We start from the raw sequence: 23,058 nt of genomic DNA, 5'->3' as shown, positions 1-23,058 counted from the left end.
ACGTGGAGTAGTATTATATAATTATGCAAATCATATGCGAATATAAAGTACTAAAATTACGAGTGCAAGAAATCGCTAACAATATTAGCGACTTAAAAATGTCAAATTCCACAACCCAGTAAAATAAGTCCTCTATCACAGCTGCATATGACTGCAGGGTCGAACCTTGAAAAAGTGGGGGCTGCTGCGGGACAAGTATATACATACTATTCAAGGTTGACATAGCTTTGAATTTTGATTGAATTGACACAGGATGGGAATTTCACCAGAATCAATGTGGCCTTTTTTTGACCTTATTTGGTTCAAAACAATTTGAACTTTTCTTCGGAGAAAAAGAATTTCACAAGAATCAATATGACCCTTTTTGGCCCTCATTGGGTTCAAATCAGTCTGAACTTTCCTATTGATAAAAGGTACATTGTGGTACAATTTTAAAGACATCAGTTCTGTTTTAATCAAATTATTATCCAGACATCAGAAAAATGTTTGTTTTTTGACCCCTAGTTTTTAATCAGATCGAATCACAAACCCCAAAATGCACCTTGCAGTGCAATATAAAAAAAAAGAAAAATTTACATGTACTTGTAGCTGGAACTTCAGGAAATGTTGGTTTCTGGCCGTCTTTCACCCATCATTCCTTAAAGATTCAAAACTTTAGTGGTGAAGAAAAACGGAGAACAATATCGGAGACATTCATTTGCTTTTACTTGAGTTAATTGTATATAGTTAAATTCTATGAAATACTTGCTTTTGGCCCTAATGGTTGAGATGATATCGCAAAAAATCAATACAAAACTTGCTCCTTTTGGATCTGAAAACTTGAGCAACCAACTAATACTTATATTACACGTAGTTAACACACGAAATAAGTGTCTATGGACATGTATTTACAACAGAGAACAGCCTCAAATCATTACGTGACAGCAATTTTGGGTTAGTCTAACATACAGGTGATCGATGACTTACAATGATTAACAATCTAAACAGCATTTGCGCTGTTTGTTGAACACTTTATTGTTAATTTAATATTCAAATTATTTTTTTAAATTGATGAAATAAAAAGAAATGAAACACACATAACCACCAATTTGATTGTAAGAAATGATAAACACTCTTTTTAAAATTGCTTAAGACTCATCTGTCTTGATGCGGACTGAGAAACTACCCTTAACAACTGAACGTGTAAATTTGGAATAATAAGATGTTCTAATATGCAGGTGTCCGAGGGACTATAGTTAGATTTATATTTAATAAATCTAGTATCTCTCTTTAAATCGTATATCACACGAAATATTAGAAGATATAATATTATAAAATATATACAATAAATATTAATATAAATACTCAATTTTTTAAAAGATATTTACACAGAGTGAAAACTTAAAAAGCCCTCCGCAGAATTGTTTTATCCGCTTCCAATGAGATGGGCAGGTATATCGTGGGGTCCCATTATTTCATTTTATAGGAAAATGTTGACTAACATGTAAATAGTACACAGATGTATAACATTGAAAACTAGTCAACTACTCTTAAAGGTAAATTATTTACACTAAAATCACATTCAGCTAAGTTATTTAAACGCAATTATAAAAAAATATAAAAGTCAGCTTTTTATACCCCTTTAACTTACTTGAGCTCTCTTCTGAATATTGCTTTACAACACAGAGCAAGGGTTCTGCGGGAGTATATACATTCCATTCCATTGTTTTAAATTGCTACCGTGATCATCATATAAGGTTTCACTTACTTTTAAAAGTATCCAGACATGAAAACGCTCTCGACTAAGGTACTGAAGGTCATTCATATCGAGCGTTTGATTGGTTAACACCGCGTTACGAAAGATTTTTGGGGATATATTCGGTTTTTATCCACAAAGAAGGTAAAATTATATCCTCGAAGCTACGTTGTCGTAGCTTTATAATGAACGAAATGAAGGTTGCGATATATATGGAAAGTGACATCTTTTTCAACTTAATTGTTATAGTGTTATTTAATGATACCAAAAAATAACGCAATCCTTAGTTATTTTTTTAGGATTTTAAGGAATATTTGGTATTCCCATTGATAGTTGTGTCTCTTGGTCAAATAGTATGCAAACAACTGGAAATGTACATTTTATTCACTCGTCTCGGGTGGCAAAAGTTTATCTTACAGATTCATTTGTGAAAACCACAATGAAGGGCGCCAATTCAGAGTATTGCGTCGCCAAAATATTGACTTCGATCTCAATTTTCACAAATTTATAAAAGTCCCGGTCAATAACAATTTCGTTTAAAAAGAGATACAAAAATAAAACAATAAAACGCCTTATGCCGGTCCCAAGCCCGGTTGAATTGAGGGTTATTCTATTTGTCTCGAACAAGGATTTACTTACATAATAAGAAATTCAATTCATTAATTCATTTTGCGTATCTCATACATGGACAGATTATCTATTATCTATCGTTTTTAGGTTCACCGAAATTTATATAAAATCTGACTTATATCAGTAGATGCCAAAGAATTTTTTTTGTATTTAATAAACCGAAATTTCTGACTACAGGTTTGAGTTTTTGAATAGTGAATAATCAGAGTAAAAATTGTACCCTTCCCGTCAGGATAATGACTTCTCACCAATGCTAATAGAAAATTTGAATGTTTTTTTTTTCGAATATATAAATTGTTTTTGACCGAGCTTTTTGAAATTTGTACAACTTCAGATCAAAGTAAAAATTTTGCCGACACCGTACTCATATAGAGAACATTGCGGCCTGTTAGCGGTTCCGGTAACTATGTATGCTTACATTTTACCTTTCAATTACTATTTTTACCAAATGTCTTGAATTATTTGGAAAGCAGATATAAAAGTAAATGCTATAAATTTTATAACAAATGTATTTATATTTTTTTAGTGAAAAAAGTGGTCGGTCTTAAGATATGTTCACAGTAGTTAAGCGAGAGGAGTGTCGAAATTCTTATTATATAATTCATTTTAAGGAGAGTGCCTAATCAATGATTGATATAGATATATCTTTGAAAACTATTTGATCAATTAATATACAACATATATCCAATATCGATTCAATCTTTCTAAGCGGTGTTGACTCTGAGAGATGTTTCTTGTAGTACGACTCGCATAAGGTTGAAACTATGGAACCAGTATCAAGGAGTGATGGAACTTCTTTATCTTCTAACAATACTGTTGTCTCTGTTGGTTGTCCAAATAATCCTGTTGGTGTGGTACGTACTAAGCATTTCTTGATACTGGGACCATGTCATGTTCTTTTGCTTAAGCCTAAAACCGGCCCATTGTAGTAGGCTTCCTCAAGTTTAAATTCTTCCTCAGATGGTCACTTCTTACTCAACATCTTATTTGTAGATGGCAATACTGTCCACATCTGTAACACTGAAGTTCGTATGTTTCCTGCTGTTGGTCAGATGGTGATTGTTGTTGGTTATCTTGGGTTGTCGATGGTTGCTGTTGAGTTTGGGTATTCGGTTGTTGTCGCTGTTGCCAGTTCTGTCTTGGCAGGCGAGATTCCCATCTTGAACCTCCTCGTCTATTTCCTCTATAGTAGCCTCTATAATTCCTCATGTCTGGACCTTGTTGGCAGTGCTCAACTTTCTGCACTAGCTGTTGGACTATCCCTTTCAGTTCTTCTATTTCTGATCTCTCGGATGGTGTTGCAGCAGCCTTGGCTGTGTTGGGCTTCGACTTACCTGTATCTTTTGGTGGCATGTGGTCTTTCTCTATTTGTCGTAAGGTTACTCTAAGTCTGTCAAATTCTTTGATTGTGTCGTACTTATGGCCACTTATGTCTCTTAAATCTTGACGTAGTCCTGTCCATAGCATCGAGTGGAGCATTCGTTCAACCTCATGTGGCTCAACCAGTCCGAGTTCTTGTGCTTTCCCTATTATGTCTTCTAAACGACAACTCCAACTTGTAATATCTTCTCCATCTCTTTGGCGGGCACTGTGAAATTCATACAGCAGTTGTTCTTTCTTGTCCACATCTCTGTAAATGCTGTCAAGTTTGGCTAGTATCTGTGGAATGGTAGCATTTACACCACGTCTCATTACAACTCTTCCCGCTTCTCCTCTTAACGACTCTGTAATGTTGTTGTGGACCATATCTTGGTTGTAAATCTTGTTCTTCAACAGGCATCGTACGTGGGGTCTCCAAAGTTCATACGAGACTTCACCCTTCTTCTCAGATCCATAAAATACGGATAACTTTGGTGGCTGGGGGTAACTCGTAGACGGCGGTGTGGATGGCTTGATGTTATATCCAGTAGGTAAGGTCAGCGGGTTCAACTTCGGTTTAAAAATTGGTTCTGGTAATTGAGACTCAGGTTTAACTTCAAGTTTTCCTTCTAATGCCAAATAATCTTTCATCCACTTCTTTAACTCCTGTGGGTTGTCTGCCTTTGGATTAATCTTCATGGTCTTTAACAAGGTCTCAAATTCTTCAGGTGTTTCTTCTGGAACTGTTGGTAGGTCGGTGGTATCTTTTTTTAGTCCTGTTGCCATGGTGATGTTTAATGAAGATGATCAAATCCAGTAATAAACTAAAGGTCAAATACCTGTATACAAATTATAACCACAAATTGCAGAATTGTCTCAAAGTGAAACAAAATCTGCAAAAAGGGACAAACAATGTTCAATCTTACCAAATAGAAACAAATCTGTGATTAATCAAGGATTGTCTTACTTTAAGACAAGATGAAGATGGTTCACAGGAAAGCACGCTAGGAAATGAAGATCAGAGTCACCATGAAGAGCCATCTGATGACGAGTCTGAAGAAGAAACCCCTGTTCCTGTTCGTCGATGAAACAGACAGCGCAGACCACCAGCTTGGTTTACATCTGAAGAGTACGATGCACAGTGCACAGTGACACCAGAACTGATTGGATGAAGAAGGTGAAATGTATAACTGATTTAGCTAAATCTGATTTATTTTCAGGGCTGCAGCAGGAAGCAGGAAGAGCCATACTGGAGATTCTAAAAATTCCCAACTCTAACTCACCTGATAGCAAATGATAAGACGTCATTTTCCGGGTGGGGGGAGTATGTGGTAGAGTGTATTTTTAGGTATATAATTAATTACATAATTTTATTTATATTTTCAGAGTGCAACAGTTATTTTGTTCATGAATGATATTGATTGCAATGGTTATTTATTGATTGAGTTTTTTTATAAAGATGATTTTGTTTACACTGCAGTTTGTCAATAAAGTCATGGTTCAGTGACTACAGGTTTAATATACCTATAGTCACGGGTCAGTGACCACTGTTTTTAATATACCTATGTTTACTAATTACAGCCATCTATTACCATTACCTTCTATTGCAATCTGATTTTCTTACTTCTGATTGGCTGCTTGGATTTTGGAGGGAAATCTTTTTGTTATAAGGCAAAACTGGAAAATTGGTCAGACATAATGGACACCTTATTTACTTTGTCCACCCGAATGAACCTTTGACATCTAGAATCTATTGTTACCTTTGGTCAATTCCTGAACTGATTTACTTTATATCTAAGATTTATACCTATGTACTGTATCCACATTTTGATGTTGACGAAGAAAATGATCTGAAGAAACCATTCATTGGACCAGGCAATAACCTTTGCACTTCATGCGAGGGTATTTTTACTATTGCTTATGTCAACTTAATAAAACATATTATTTAGAACCCTAGACGACTGGTGTTTGTGGTTTTGCCTAAAATACCACCGGTTACAGAAGTCTTCCATTTTTCAAACTTCGCGTATGGGGGGGGGGGAACCTTTCTTGGTATGGAACCTGACGTATACGGGGGGACCAGAATTATAGTGAAGTAGAACCTCTATTCTTGAGTACAAGTTCCCACCGGAACCGTTTACGGGCTAGAATTTATATTATATGACACCGGTCAAGGTTGTGTTCTTGTGACAATTCTGTAAAATAAATTTTTCATCATCTGATAGAAATTAATAAATTTGTCTTTCAGAATATATAAATGGTAATTGACTGGGGCTTTTCATGATCGGATCTAGAACTTTGAAAAATAGGGGTGCTGGGCGAGGTTCCTCAGAAAAAGGGAATGTTATGCCATTATTTGCCATTTTTGTCAATTTTTTTCACATAAAATGACAATTTTTTTAAATAAAAAAGGGGTGCGGCACCGTGCCAACCTCCTGCTCCCCTACTGGATTCGTCACTGCACAAAGTAAAACTCTCAGAACCCCATGCCTTTTTTCAGGATGCCATGCCCCTTTTCCAACACGCCAAATAGCCTTTTCGGTCGTAAAAATGTACCCCAGTTAGAATTTTAACAGTCTCAAGCTCAAAACCACGAAACTACGTCACCATTTTTGTCGTTTACTTAACACGATTTTTAGGTCAAATTTGACACAAAACCCAATTTTGTTAAAATTACCTAAAATAAAAAAAACTCAAATCACTATTTGGTATTTCAATCTCATTTCTTCAATTAAAAGAGTCATTAATCGGGAAAAAAGGTGTTAATTGCTGTCTAAACACGGAGCAATCAGCTGATCAGGATTTGACAATTGGAAAATGAATCCAGATTGGATATACCACTATTTTATGAACATCAAATCATTTTCTCAAAATTAATTTCTACTACACAATCAATTTGACAATACTGTCATTTTAACATGTCTTAAATTTGTAGAACCACGTGTGTAAACAAATTTTAAGATTACATTGTTTCTACAAAATGAGTAACCTCCCCTGCACTCTTCACATTTCCTGTTATTTTAACAATTCAGTATTTTCCCCAAAGTTTTGTTTGCAATAGTTAAAAGAAATACTATTGCTTTCAAATAGTGACAATATGGAAATTCAGTATCAACATTCTTGAATATTTCAAATAATTTGTTACATTTCCTCATATACTGCACCTCATGGTATGCATTTAATGAAAAGCAAGAGTTGCCCAAGTTTCCTTCGTTCTGTACTCACAAAACTATATGGCATATTCTACTTTTGACTTATTTAGGCCCTAAATTACTTGCTGAACTGTAAAATTTCATGTTCATGAATACTTACTCCCCTTCAACTGATATAAATGGAAAGAATGAAACATGTGATCAAATAGTAGAAATGAATTTGAATGTAAATAAAAGTTTTTTCATTTACTTTTTTTTTAATTTGAAAAAAAGTTATCTTCCTTGTTTGAAACCAGAATTGGAGCCCGTAACAACTTGCTTTGAATATTATTTCACAACTGTTACTTGTTATTTTATATCAAAACCAGCTCCAAAAGTATCATGGAGAGGGACAATTTAAGTGAAGGTCACAGAAAATGCATTAAAATATTTTGAAAAAGAAAAAATCTATAGCTCTTGACAGTCCACCCAAACTCTCATCTCACTCCAAAGGCATAAGACCATTGACAGTTCACCCAAACTCTCATCTCACACCAAAGGCATAAAGACCATTGACAGTCCACCCAAACTCTCATCTCACTCCAAAGGCATAAAGACCCTTGACAGTCCACTCAAACTCTCATCTCACTCCAAAGGCATAAAGACCCTTGACAGTCCACTCAAACTCTCATCTCACTCCAAAGGCATAAAGACCCTTGACAGTCCACCCAAACTCTAATCTCACTGCAAAGGCATAAAAACCCTTGACAGTCCACCCAAACTCTCATCTCACTCCAAAGGCATAAAGACCCTTGACAGCTCTGATATGTAAAAATTACATTTTCAACTAGACATACAGAGATTCGCAAGTTTATTGTTATTTTAGCAAAAATAACAATTATAATGCGACTACAAAATGTATAATTTTAATTGATTTTTATCATAAAAAGTGAATATAACTCAAATAAAATTGAAAGAAAGAGAGTTAATTTGAAGCTTGCTTGAAATGTTTTGAATCAAACTGCCAATAACAATGTCAGCATCTGCTCTTTCCTTGAGATAAAATGTTTTAGAATCAGTGGTAAATCAAAATATGGGTCAATCAGACTTTATTCTTCTTGACCAGCCATGCTGTTTTCTTTTTGCTCCATGATGTTTCACTTATTTTCATCTGTACTGTGGTCAAGATTAAACATTTATTCTCTGAAACCACAAAGCCAAATCTTTTCAACTTTATAGGAATGATATATGGCAGACCCTTTACAAAAGTACCTCATTACATTGTAATTGAATAGCAAACCTGTTAGCAATATTGGCAAATTATGCTTATATCCAGATGACTGATTCAGGCTCCTTGGAGTCTCTGATTTATATTTTCATATCTATTACTGATCTTACTTAGACTAAGTCACCTTGACCTTTGACCCCTGACATTGAAATTCAATTGGGTTCATCCTCTTCTCAAAGGGAAGTAATGTTCCAAGTCTGACATTGATTTGAAGAAGACTGGGGCTGCTGTGCTGCCTTCTAGATGGTTACAGATGACCAGACACACAGACATACAAGTATGCTACAACAGCCTTGTCACAACTTTTTTTCAAGTAGATATGAAAAAAACAAAATGACCATGATGCCTGGGTTTTCTAAGTAGTTTTAGCCTGTAATACATTTTAAGTCAATATTACGATGATGCATAGAGTAAAACTAGAAAATAATCCAATAGCTGGATTTAACGAAGAATGAAATACAGCATAAAACTCCCAACAATCAATCAATAACAAAGACTGTCTAAACAAATTAAAACTTTTCAAAACTCAACTTAACTTATCCATTAACTCCAATTTGCATTTACCGGTATATATTTTGTGGTCTGTGCTCCAAATGAAAGGGAAAGACCACCTTTGCATTATTGAGTGAGGCTCTCATGATAAATCATACCCATGTAAACAAAAATAAATAATCTTGAAGGCAAAATGCGCTTTTATAAAATGCTCAAGGCTATGCAAAGTTTGAAATTTTTAAAATATATGTAGATAGGCATCTTGCAGAATTCTCCTACATGTATCTAAAGAAAGATCATAAGCAGACTATATTGATTTTTACTGATAGCTTCCGATTGCTTTGTGTCGTCACTAAGTCAGTTTGGTATTGATACAAGTACTTCAAATGATTTGTAAACAAAGAATATTCTGTAAATATATCTACGATCCTGTTTTACATGTTGCCTTGTCAAGTTTTCGATTGCATAAATGATATAAAAGTTTTTGGACCGGCAACACCAACAATCTTTGGAAGTAGCCATTAGATTTTCCTCTGATATACTAGTCTTCTGGCTGCAAATCCTGTTGTTCGTCATTGTTGTCTGACATTTGATTACATGTTGTGCCTCAGTCTCTCCTTGTGTTCTTTTGGGGTTGAAATTATAGGGGAAAAGTCCCAATTTTGCGATTTCTTCGGACTTCCTTTACAATTACCTATTTACTTTCACTTTACAAACCAACTTCGTGACATCACAGCTCAACCAATCATGGTGGCACCCATAGGCGTGGGAAATTCAAATTCCCTGATTATAAATTGCGATTATTTAGTTAAGAAAAGGAAATTATTTTGTTTCAATTTAATTTTCATGAACATTTAAAAGATCAGTTTGGATATTTATCAAAATACCTTATGTTGCCAGTCGATTACTGGAACTTCCTTACTATTTCTGAACACTACACAAAAATATAGTCAAAATGTAATTCCTTTAAGATCATTCAGTACCTCTTTTATAACCAGTAAATATGTTTCTTGCAATTATTCAGCTCAATAGTATTCTATTATTTCTGCAAATAGAATTGAGATGTAGTCTTCATATTAACTGAAGATTTCAGGGACTTGAAAGATAGTAAATAATAAACTTGCATTTAGAAAAATTAGTTTTTGAAGTAATGTGTCAAGAAGCATAAACTGTGTTTAGCATGTTCCATTTAACACACTTATCAGTCAAATTCTCCAAAATTAATAGTTTACCATTAATAGACAGGAACTGAAGAGCAGTGATTTTAACCAAGTAAAATTCAAATAGATGAAAGTGCCAAGATTTAGGAAATCTTAAGTTTATCAAGGAAATTATTTTCTTAAGCAGAAATTAGTTTGATTTGCGTACATTGTATAATAAATAATCTGTTACTGTATTTTTTATTTGACTGCTTTAATGTTTTAATGTCCATGCTATAATTTTCACGAGAATCAAACCTCGAGTGATGACAGCACTTTGATTACAATGTAATGAATGCTACCCTACATTGTTTATGCATGCAAAGTATTTTGAATTATTCATTTTTTGACAATATTAGCATCTTTTTACAGCTGCATTTTATAGCTAATTGAAGATGGTAGGAAAGAAAAGGGAAAAAAATCTACAATTTCTTGTTTTCATTATGTACAGCATTCTCCCCAGGCCTTTAAAGTACCACTGTACTGCAGTGGTATAATTTTGAAAAATCTGGTATTGTGGTGCTTTTATTTTATAACCCCAACACAATTTCTGTGATAAAAGTGACCAAAGTGATATATATTACTAAAACTGTCATTTTTATCAATCAAGAAAAACTCATTGTCTCAGTTGGAGTGTACATTTCTTAATTGTTCTGCATAGTTGCCCAGACTGTGATGATATTAATTTTTCTTTCATACCATTTCATCAACTTGAAAAACATTTGATATCGAATTAAAAGATTTACACAACCAAAATTGAAAGAAGAGTATATGTAGTAGATGTACATACATCTAAATGACAATGGTATTCATGACCTTCAAAAGTTATGATGAAAAAGCAGGAAGTATTCAATGAGCATACTGTGAAAGTACTAATGTTCGTACCATATTTTGTAGTTTTTGCGGGTAGGCCTGACCATGAAATTTTGTTTCCAACAAAAAGGAGATTTGATGTGTATACTGAAAACATCAAAACTTTGAATTTAAGAATCCATGAGATTTTGTGTCTTCCCACATCCACGAAAATTGGTATCCACAAATGAAAGTATTTTTACAATAAAATATTACTAGAATGTGAATTAGCATTATAAACATGTTCATATTTATAAATCATGTAAATACAGAGTAAATGTTCCAAATTTTCTTTGTAGGTCCAATGTTTCTCCTTCAGAAATATCAGCTGCTAGATGGCCGTTTAGGTTTTGTGATATAAAAAAAGTAAATTCATGTGAAGAGGTTTTACGGCAGGAAACTTGGGAAAAAATTGAACAGCATAGTGGAACAAGAGATTGCATTGAAACTTGGAATTCAATACAGTGAGTACTTTGTGAACTGGATCAGACATTCATTTTTGAAAGTTGCCTATACATGTTTTTGAGTTCACCTGACCTGCCATATGTAAACTTTTTCACATTTTCATCTTCTACACTGAAACTACAGAGCTTTTCTGAACCAAACTGCAGGAATGTTTCTCAAGTGATCCACATCAGAGTTTGTGATTTTTATTCGATCAGAAATTTAACATGACTGTCATGGCCAGTAATGTGTTTGATTGAATCAAACTTCAAAATATTTTTTGTCAGAATCCAAGGAGCCAGTGGAATTGCTATTTGGTATGAATTGTCTATATTTTGCTAAACTTTTATGCTGATCTGATGATGGCAAGAACAGCAGAACTAATTATAACATAGTAGCCTATTGAAAAACATGTAAACTGCTACACTTTTTAAACCATTTCACAGACTGGAGTAAATATTATGCATGGATTACAAATTGACAATATCATATTACTAAATAAATTTATAATTTGATGCTGATCTGAAATCCAAGATGGACATCACTACTGAACATACATATAGTTTAGCATAGGACCCTATCTAAAAAAAGCATGTAAATTACTTCTCCAAAACTCTTTTCACTAACTGGAGTAATAATATGCAACTACAAGTATATTATACATATAGTCCTGCACTAAATTGATGCTGATCTGAAATCCACGATGCTGCCACTGCAGAACTTATATGTACATGTACGCGAACACAGGACCCTATGGGGAAAACATGTCAACAGGAACTTCACTGACTTCAGGGACCAATCTTGAGGGTACAATGTGTCATCTATACATAATATGTGTGTTTATGATGCCCAGGTGAATAATAAAGGATCCTTGTAGGTTCCAGTTAACTACCCCAATTGAAAATGCAGATAATAAAAAAGGTTGAATTATGACCGACAGTAACAGGCATCTGGGTGGTCTGCCTACAGTTACATACAATAATAACAGGATAACCTTTTTAGAGATCAATCATTTAGGCTCGCCAACTGAGAAGAATAGGAGTTAACTCAAAATTAAAAAAAAAATGGTTTCATTTATTTATTTACATTATTGTTATCACTTTGCCTCCATCTTCCATCAATACTCTGTATAGAAATCTTCTTTGAAACTGCTTGGCAAACTGGAACAAAACTTGGTCTATCAACCATAATTTGTGTAGTTTCAAAATGTTTTTATGGCTTTACATAATAATCTGATTTTTAGTATAGTTGAGTTATGAGGAGTTATAAATATTCCTTTTGACCTAGTTACAAATGTGCAACCTTTGGACTTTTTCAAAAGTATATCTGTGATGTTGATGATATCTGAACAAACATGGCTGCTTCTACAATATATAGAGCAAAGGGTTAAAACGGGCAGAATCATAATCTCTTATGGCTATACATGTGCATGTAAATATTAATTAGCCCCATGCAGGTCCGGGTGTTAAAAGAATAGGCCTGCAGCAGCGCTAAGCTTGTTGTAAAAGGTGACTAAATAGTGCTCAGAAACCTAGCCGAGGGCTAGGCGCTCTCCTTGTATCCCATCCTTTTTTTTTCATTTCATCATCATTTCATGTTCATTTTATCATCCATTTCATGCTCATCGTCTAAATATAGCTGAAATATTGCTGCTAAGACGTTAAACCCCAACAAACAAACATAAATATTAATTAAAGTAGTTACAACCTGTCTGTTTGTTTTATTATGTCTATGATTGATTGATTGGTGTTTCACGCCCAAGCAGCAATATTTTCCCGATAAGCTATACCCAGGCGATGATCATGAAATGGATGATAAAATGAAAATGAAATGATTATGAAATAAAACAAAAATGGGATGGGATACAATGATAATAGTATTGCCACTGGAGATTGATAGAAGTGGGTAGAGTGAGGCAATTTAGCCTCCTGAAGTAAAGCAGAGGCTCCTACTCCTACCAAATACCACAGCAGGGTTCTTTAACATGGTGCACAATGATGGTTTGTGGTCAGGATTCCTGTAAAATGGCCTGATGACCTCACCATTTAGGATGCCAGGGTACCCATTTGGCCACGTGGGGCACACAACCCAGTTGCTCTGTGGGATTTTTTAGTTCTGTATATAGTGGATGTGCATCCCCCATCTGCATTTCCGTCTATACCAGTAATTGTATTTTAGTAAAACTTTCACAGAATCTTTATTTATTATTGCAATTGTGCACCTCCTGTTTTACCTTTTGAGTAGAATGGTTACTGTGGTTTCCCAAAACTAAAACATGGAATTTACCATTCCATATCATAGTTAAAATATGAGGTTTACGTCCCCATCTGCAACTCCTCTTTAACCAGTAAATGGATTTCGATGAAACTTGCATATGATCTTCATGATATAATACCATTGGGTACCTCATATTTAATTTTTTATCTGAATTTTTTCTGGGAATTTATATACCACAACATAGAGTGATCATGTTTTGGTAGAAGGAGCAGGGGTATTGGTTTGTGAGCTCTGACCACCCCTTTACCTTATGTATCAATAAATTTTATATAATGTGTTTACATGAAAGAACTAACAGCAGATATTAGATAGTAGGATTTTGTTTTATTTTAGAATAAAGCATTGTCGTACAAGATTTGGATTCTTTGGACACCATTTTGCTCATTCTCTTGGAAGAAATCTTTTCCCCTGTATTCTGTTGAAACATTTTGATGGACGTTTTATTGCTCACCAAAAACTACCTTTAAAACCATTTGAGATATATGTTGCTCCTTGTCGATATGTCAAGTACCAACCCCAGGTGGATATTTGTTTGGATGATCCTAGTTATGATGGTAGCATATGTTTAAATGTCATTGAAGAGGTGAGTACCTCATTTTATTTCATAAGTATACCCCTGTTCATTCTTCCTTTCGTACATCTGTCTGTCTATCCAGGACAATTTCTCTTCTAACAGTGAAGTTGTTTCAACAAATGTATCAAATATTTTTTTTAGATAATGTTATTGTGAACCTGATGATTTACTTTTAGATTAGATTTATTTCTGGTGTTTCCAATACCAAAACATAGATTTTGCAGTTTAATTTTTTAAGTAGTGGGCATCCACCATCAGCATCTCTTCCTATACCAGTAAATGTATTTTAGTGAGACCTTCATCTAATCTTAATGACATAATGCCATTGTGACCTCATATTTTACTTTTCAGTTGGAAGATTTTTGAAGTTTCCCATGCTAAAATAAAGTAGCACTCATTTCACCAGTTCTCTTATGCTCTTTGTAGGGGAGTGTTCAGTAGTTTTTAAAAAAAGGGGTTTTCTGAGGGTTCTATCGATAGAAATTAGTGTTTCAGCCTAATTATTGTTGCTTTTCTGAATCTGAAATTTTGCTTACCAAAGCCAAAGGGATCTGCCATTAATTCAGATATGCATGACAGGTAAAGTGCCTTTCTTATTTCTTTTGTAGTGTTATAAACCTGACCTTGAAGATAGCATACACCAAACAATGTTTTATACACTGAGTGCTGGAAGATCAACAACTCATTGTTATGTTATTCAAGTCGATCCTAGAGGAATTTTCCAGGTAAGGAGTTATTATTGTCATTTAAAGGTAAGCCAAATTTCTTGTGTAATGTCTTTATTATACAGTAAACATATTAATTTTCGCTATTACCATGGTACAAATATGTACTTGTAAAACCCTATAAAAATACTATCAGTGAAACAGTTTTCATAATACATAGCTTCGATATAATAATACCCTTGAAACATATCCTATTGTTATCTATGGGCCTTTTATAGCTTACCATACGGTGTGGGTTTATCTCGTTGATGACTTTATATTGACCTGTAGTTGTTTACATTTTTGTTGGATAATTCATTGACAATCATAACACATTCACACAACATACTAATACACAAAAATTAGGATCTGCGAAAATGATCAGTAGTATGTTTGCAGTATCAGTTTGTCTGTGAAGTAAAATTAAAGTTTTTTTACTTGCAATGCATACAACATAATAGAAAGATTTCCCACATGTTGTAGTTATGCATGTGCTATAATACAATTATTTGAGGAATTTTCCCCCATTTTTCCAGACTAGGGAAATAGTCATTTTTTGAATTTTTTAAAGATGATGCTAATTTGGTTGTGTCCAACTCAAAATGCAGTTTTCAATTCAGTTTCTGGAAATTGTGTGGAAAGACTGCACATTTAATAATGATGTGTACGGTCCATGTAACACTTCACAATTCAATTTTTAATTAAAAATTAAGGAAGACCTTAAAATGTGAAAAACTTTATCATGATTGCGCTTGCTAGATTTTTAGCGGGCTCTTTATGCGACACATCAAATGGCTGCTCTGGAAAATCATGAAGATGCCATCTGGTTTATGGTCGAGCAGCAAGGATATACTTGCGCAGAAGTGTCTAGCACACTAAAGGAGCATTTCCAAATAAAAAAGGTTTGCATTCAATAGATGTTTTATTTGCAGGAAAGCTGTACTTGCGAAAAGAAATGACCTGTTTTGAATTACAATAAAAAATAACATGTAAGTGCTATTATATGTAAGAATCAGGTAGTATGTAAATCATGGTGAAAAAAAACCAAGTCTTTCCACGATATCTTTTTAAAAGTTATCTGAACTTTAGAAGTGGCATTCATTTCTCTTTTAAGTGTTGGTAATTCGAGTTGTAAAGTATTTGAAATACATTGCAATATCACACTTTTAAGACAAACGAACTGTCAATTCATCTTTCATGATCATTTAATTTTTTTAAATTTTGCCTGATTCTTACAGGTTCCAGCACTTAATAATTATACAATCAACAGATTGTAGATCTGAAAATTGTCATAAGCATGGACAACTGGCACAGACCATTTGATTTTCTCTGTAGGACTGTGATTTGTATGTTGGTCAGATAAGTTTACTATATGGATCAATAATGAAAATTTCTTAGAATGTTTTTTTTCAATGGGTAAAATGTTGGTCAAAACATCTTTTTCACTGAAAATGTTGGCCAGATTGTTTTTTTTTGTAGAGAGAGGACAAAAATCAGGGTCTTCATCGACAATCAAATGTCCACACCTTTTTTATAAAATCTTTTTAATTTGGACAGGATGCATACTATTGTTTCAGTGTCAGATGTCCATCTAAATTACCTCATTTTCATTGTTAAAATAATCTAATCTATGAATACATCGCAGGGCCGGATCCATGAATTTTGAAAAGGAGGAGTGTAAGAAAAAAAATGGGGCTCCATGCTACTATTTGCCTTTTTTTGCCAACATTTTGCATGAATTTAACAAACTTTTTTCCAACAAAAGGTGTGTATACCCGAAACTCCACCCCTGGATCCATCACTGCTTTGTAGACAGGTGTTACCTGTCCTTGACCCCATTCAGTTTCACAACAACTATTGAGGCAATTAGTCATCTTTTATCTGTATTATAGCAGGTTAGATAGGAAGGCAGATGAAACAGTGTGTCCAGTCTTGAATCATAAATTTTGAATTATATTATTAGTATTAGTAAAAATTTCAGCTGCCTATTCGCGTTGATTTAATATTCAGAATGTTTATTCAAATGATTTTGATTTTCTAATTTTTGATATACACATTTTTAGTGTCTCTTAAATCACATTGATTGTTTTGCTGCTGTACCGTATAGCTGGAAATTTTTGTGAGCTTTTAATTTTCGCTGTATTCAAGAGGTTTGGGGAATGGCGAAAATAAAGGCTTCCGAAATTTTAGTCCAGACATGTTACTTATAACTTTCATTTCACTAAATCTGTCAATGCCAAAAATAAAAACTGTGAAAATTTAAAACTTTTATTCATTGAGCAAAATCGCAAATTTGCACCCACGAAGATTGTCTGCCACATACGGTATATTTTATCTGTAAAATCAATAGGTGACACTTTAATAGATTATTATTATTTTATCATTACATTCCCTTTTAATAGGTTCAAGTCAGTCAAGCATATACAAATTCTGTCAGGGAAAAATATCCACAAATATGATTACGGGAGATTGTCAAAAAAAATTTGAATGTTTTAACGACTGGTTGGCCATCGATATGGGGTAAAATAGATAAAGAGCCGACCTTTGCACATTGACTGTTCTATCCTGAAAACCTTTGTGAAACATCCAGGCCAAAAATTCAAAGTGATAGAGATGCCGAAAAGGGTTTAGTTGCTCTGTCCAAACACCAGCTAACCCACTTATTCTAGGCCGAATCATAAGATTTCTGATACCCATGACCCCAGGAGTTAAGGAGAAATTTTTAACCTTATCTGATATTCCATTGTTAGACAGGATCTCCTGTTCTCAATCAGGGGATGCTGATTTCCCAGAGGAGACTGTAGAATTTCTGGGCAGTAAAATGGGGTCTTGAGAATTGTTGTTGATTTTTCTTCTTGAGACATAGTGCAGATAGGTAAAAGAGATAGTGCAGATAGGTAAAAGAGATAGTGCAGTTAGGTAAAATGGATGGAAAGTATACCCCTTGAGATTATTCCAATGCTACACATTAAATGCAACAGCCCCTGGGTCTGGTAACCAACTCATGTAAATCGAACATTGGTTCTGTCTGCAAGTATATCTATTTTTCTTTTTTTTGTCTGGTCTACCAATGACTTGAGAATCAGTGGGTGAAGTTTGTAATTGCTTGAGTCAGCATGACGCCGGAACTTCCAGACTGCGACCACGTTCTCCCGACCTGGGATGAAATCTGACTTGATCACTACATTTCTTTATAGACACCTTCCAGAAAGTTAGTGCAGTCTTGTTGCACACATTGGAAACAGTGTCACCTTTCCTGTTCAAGTAAGTGAAAGTCATTTTGTTGTCTGTTTGAACGTGAATATGTACATTGTTTTTGTCTTTCAGAAAGGATTTTACACCATGTTTTACTGCCATAGTTCTTTGGCATTTATATGGAGAGACTTCTCTGTTTCTAACCAAAGGCCCAATCTGTACTTTGTCTGATACTGCGTCCACCCTTGATTCCCAATTTTTGAGAATAGAATTCTTTTATTCCTCTATAGGTAGATACATAAATTGTCTGTCTGAATTGGAAGAAGTTCTTAATCTGTAACATGCACCTGTTTGTTTTCTAATTTTGGCACCATGTCTTTTGAAATTCTTTTGGTTTCTGCCTCTGTCTCTGTCTCTGCCCTTGACCCAAATTGGTCCATGTTTGGGGGCTCAGCCCCCAAAAAACTGGGTCTGGTCATGACTTTGGCTGCTGTGTCCAACACCTCGACCACCACTGAAATGATATTATTTATAGTTTTTGTTGTTGCGTTTGTTACCAGAACTGCCGGGCAATAGACTGTAAAGCTCTTCTCTGTCAGAAGTTTACGGGACTTAAAAGCTCCATAGAACTTTTAAATAGAGCTTTTTTATCATCTTATGGGGATTTCCAAGGTAAGGTAAAGCTCTTTGGACAATGTCTATAATGTCATTTTTTATTGAAACCTTGCTTGTGTTTTTTCCGCCTTGTTTGCCTCTGCCCATAAAATAACTAACGGACTCGTAGCGTCCAAAATTCGATTATGAGAATTATCATATTTCTTTCTTTTTTTAGCATTCATGAACTTACCAAACTTTTAAAAAAAAGAACTTTTTCATAAATCTGTCGGTTTCTCTAGAGGCCAACTTGTCAATAGCAGGAATGTTACAATATTTAGTCACTTCTTATCTGACCTTTTTACTGATGCCCAGATTGGCGTATTTTCCATATACCAAGTAATTTTACATGGAACCTTAGTTCCCTTTTTTCATTTTCTCAGACGGGACAAACAGCTTATTATCGTGACTGTCAGTATCAGAATTCAGTGAGGCTCTGACTTGGAAATTTCACCCTCTTCATGGTCAATTTTTCACCATGGTCATTTTTTCTCTTTTTACATGAAACCTTGGAATTACGAAATGGTTCTTATCTAACGTTCCTATCCAAAACCGAGTTTGGCGGACTTTGATCGGACTCGTCAGACTCATCCTCGTCGGAAATATGTCTTGTATTGACGCTGTCTTGAATTGCATTTCTCTGCCCTGGTTGGTATTTTTACCGTGATATTTATTACTTTCGCTCTGACTGGCATCTATATTACTCTTCTTGGTATGTGTTTCATCGGCCTAATTGGCGTCTTTGAACTGCCCTTTTTCCTGGCTAGACATTTCAGATATATAGTCTATATCATCAACTAAATTATGCGTAGGGGTATGTTTCCCATTAGAACTCGGAGCCAAAAGCAACCTTTGAGCCATAATACAACTTAAACATGCATTCTCGACGAGCTGAAATTGAAAGCAGTTGTAATATCATACCTTCGTGTTACATGTATATACCTGTGGTCACTCAGGTGTTCAGTTGTTTTTGTTCACACTCGAGTGATTCTTTAAACAGCAGATTTATTCTCGCAATTAAGTAATTTGAAGGCAATTAAAATGTTGTATCTTTTGAGTTTTTAGATATATAATTTTATCTATGTGTTTGTCAATGAGTTTATTCATACTTTCATTCTAATCAATTGTCTATTAAAAAAAAAAACAATTTATGCTATTATGTCAGTCTTTTCCAATTTTAAAAATCCTTACGAAGTTTTTTGGTACAATATAATTTAAGGATTCTGGCATACCCGTTTCAGATTAACAGTCTAAAAGAGTCTTAAATAGTGTGTTTACTGCTTTTAAGGTAAAGCATTTATTTTTAATCATATATACAATATAGGTGTGTAGTTGCACTTTTTAGTTCGTTTGGCCGAAAGGGCCAGTGTGAAGTTCGTCTATAATATTTTTTAAAAAAATCTCACAAGGCCAATTAAAACCAAATGTGACCACAATCACCCATAAGGTGGATTTTTTTAAAATAAAAAATTATATCAACATGGGCACTGTTACTATAAATAGAACGTTGGGATAAAACTGGCGAAACAGTGATCTTTTATGGCTTTACATGTGAATATTTAGCTGTGAATGTTTAGTATATAGTTGTTAAGTGAGTAATTACATCTTATGTATCAGTTTTATTCTAGTTGACATACTTTTGACCTAATTATGACCCTTGGACCTGAAAATCTCATGATATATACATAGTTTGTTCTTAAGTTTCAATCCCTCCTTGCATATATTGAGTTGATACTTGTTGTTTTTAAATAAAAGCAGAGGACGCTTACCCTATCGGTGCATCTGGTCCATGCTCCTGTTTTTAGTGTTGTCCGCGTTGTTTCTTTACTTTTTTTTTACTTCGGACGTATTAATATAGTTATTTTATGTTCTTTATTGTGTATGTCTGTTTTCCCTGTCTGGTCTTCGTCCCTGATTTACATTTCATAGATTTCCGCTAGAATCTTGGTTCTCTTGATTGTTGTTTTGTAATTGGAATATAAGGATTACATGATTAGTTACAAATGGTATATTAGATTTGTTAAAGTTGACCTTAATCTTACCCTTGGACAAAAAAAAAACGAAATTGTACATTGGTGCAAGGTGAACTTTACAGGTTCATTTGATCCTTTATTTCATTAATATTCCCGACATATTTGAGGTTTATTGGATGGTTTCTTCAAGTTTTTCCCCTTTGAATTCCTCATAAAAATTCCTATCGGTTTTTTAAATCAGGTTTGTTACTGGTGTTATGGTTCCTGACATAAAAAGGGCTCATTTTTTAATTTCGAAGAAATTCAATTTTGCCCCTCCGCATAGCGATAGCGGCAGTATATTCAAATGCAGTACGTCTGTACGTGTGTACACACGTACGGATGTATGTAATGTTTAATGTCCAGCTAAATCTAACAAAAAGTCAAAGATAGAAACCTTAAAGGAGAAGACCATGTTATTATGCAAGTCATAAATATCGAAAATAATCTGTTAAATATTCATGAAAATTAAATCGAAACAAAATAATTTGCTTTTTTGAATTAATTAATCGAGATTTATTATTAGGCAATTTGAATTTCCCGCTCCTATGGGTGTCACCATGATCGGTTGAACTGTGACGTCACGAAGTTGGTTTGTAGAGTAAAAGTAAATAGGTAATTGACTACGATGTCCGAAGAAATCGCAAATTTGGGACTTTCCCCTATAAATTCAGCCCAAAATAAATAGAAGAAGAGGTTCAGGCAAAACATGTAAGCAAATGTCAGACATCATTGACGAGCAACGGGATTTGCAGCCAGATGGCTGGTTTTTGTAAAGGAAATCTTATGGCTACTTCCATGACTTCCGAAGAATGTTCGTGTTGCTGGTACAAAAAAAAAAAAAAAAAAAAGAAAAAAAAAAAAACAAAAAAAAAAAAAAAAAAAACTTTTAGAACATTTCTCTTTTCTCATTCGTGCAATCGTAAGCTTGACAAGTCATGTTTTGGTGATTACATAGACAGGATCGTAGAAATATTTACGGAATATTCTTTGTTTACATATTATTTGCAGTACTTGTATCAGTACCAAACCGACTTACTGACGTCCCGAGTCAATCGTAAGCTATCGGTAAAAATCAATAAAGTCTGACTATGATCTTCCTTCAGATAAGAGTTCTGCAAGGTGGCTACCCACTTATATTTCAAAGACTTCGAACTTGGCATTGCCTTGAACATTTTATAAAAGCGCACTTTACATTAAAGGTTATTCATTTTTGTTTTCGTGGGTATGATTTATCATAAGAGCCTAACTTAATACAAAGGTGGTCTTTCCCTTTAAATTTGGCAGCAAATAAGAGTTTGTGCACCTCTTGGAAATTTCAGCTACACATCTAACGGCAAAACTTTTGACGAGATTCGAATTTTGAGATATTTAATAAATGATGAAATCTCCTAAACTATATTCGGTAGGGAGTTGAAACTTGAATCAGGAGTCACATTATATATGTCGAGTTCTCCAATGGTATCAGAATTTTGATATATCATATGGTCGTTGATGATCCAAATATCATAAAACTTAGTGCGTTGACCAAAAACCGAATTTACGCAATATGAAGAATATTTATTTTTAATCCAGTTTGGATGGATTATTTTTTCATTGAATTCCTCTGTACTCGCTTTCATGAAAAAACCCCATAATATAGGTAGTCTTCTGACTATTCTGAGATTAAAGTGGCCAAAACTGGTGAAAAATCGTATTGCAATTTCATATGGTTTGTAAAATTTATTTTTTATTCAACAAATAACTTTTTTAGGCTGAGTTCTTTGTCCACACTTGCTTTTAATGTTACTCCTTTTAATGATTTGCCATCAAAACTATCTTTGGCTCTATACTGAGTTGATTGCCAGTTTTAAGTAAATGTTTTGAATAGAACAAATATTGACAGTGTCTTCCTCTGATTTAGATTTAATAACTCGACAGAAATTAAGTTTTGTGTGTTATGACTTCATTTCTTCTGTGTTCTTCCCTTTGTACATAGCAATATATTATCCATTGTTACAGCTGTATGTTGGACAGATAGAGTGGCCAGTTGAAATGCATCAAGTGATGAGGATTTGTGGGAGCAAAGTTACGAAGGAACTAGGATTTAATCACCAGAAACACTCCAGACCTATAATGGCAAAGTATGCTCACCTTGGAGATACTTCTCTTGCTGATGATGATTGCCCTGTTGTACCGTTGTTTCTTAAAACAGTTGATATTCTCTCCAAATCCGACAGAAGCACCTTTCTTCATATTACTGATGACATGATGGAAATTATTGAAATGAGGAAGAATACCAGGAAGCATGTTTCAGGTTGTATATTCGATGAGTTAAATGTTTGTAATGAAAAATTTTATCAGTGTTCATCAAGAGAAGATAGCGCAGAAAGGTATTTAGCAGATTAGTTAAAAGAATGGTTAAAAATAGTCATTGGATGAATCCAATGATTACTAATAATTAAGCTATTTATACAATTTCTTTCTTGAAAACGGCCATTTACGGAAGAGATAGGATATCACGTCCAAAAAA

The 23,058-nt window shown here is 34.2% G+C and overlaps 1 protein-coding gene across 1 annotated transcript; it reads left to right on the top strand.

Annotated features, from left to right (window-relative positions):
* The first annotated feature begins 4,508 nt into the window (after positions 1-4,508).
* Positions 4,509-23,046, top strand: LOC148629858 (uncharacterized). Its single transcript, XM_088577588.1, has 7 exons — positions 4,509-4,540; positions 4,698-4,800; positions 5,306-5,412; positions 10,986-11,150; positions 13,741-13,990; positions 14,590-14,706; positions 22,548-23,046. The coding sequence occupies exons 1-7, from the start codon at positions 4,509-4,511 to the stop codon at positions 22,932-22,934; spliced, it is 1,161 nt and encodes a 386-aa protein (XP_088433714.1). The 3' UTR covers positions 22,935-23,046.
* The last annotated feature ends 12 nt before the right edge of the window (positions 23,047-23,058 follow it).

This window comes from Perna viridis, chromosome 1, assembly GCF_037379345.1.
Source record: "Perna viridis isolate PV_CMFRI_1.1 ecotype Kerala chromosome 1, ASM3737934v1, whole genome shotgun sequence".
Classification (NCBI taxonomy): Eukaryota; Metazoa; Mollusca; class Bivalvia; order Mytilida; family Mytilidae; genus Perna; species Perna viridis.
This window is presented reverse-complemented; position numbering and strand designations above follow the sequence as displayed.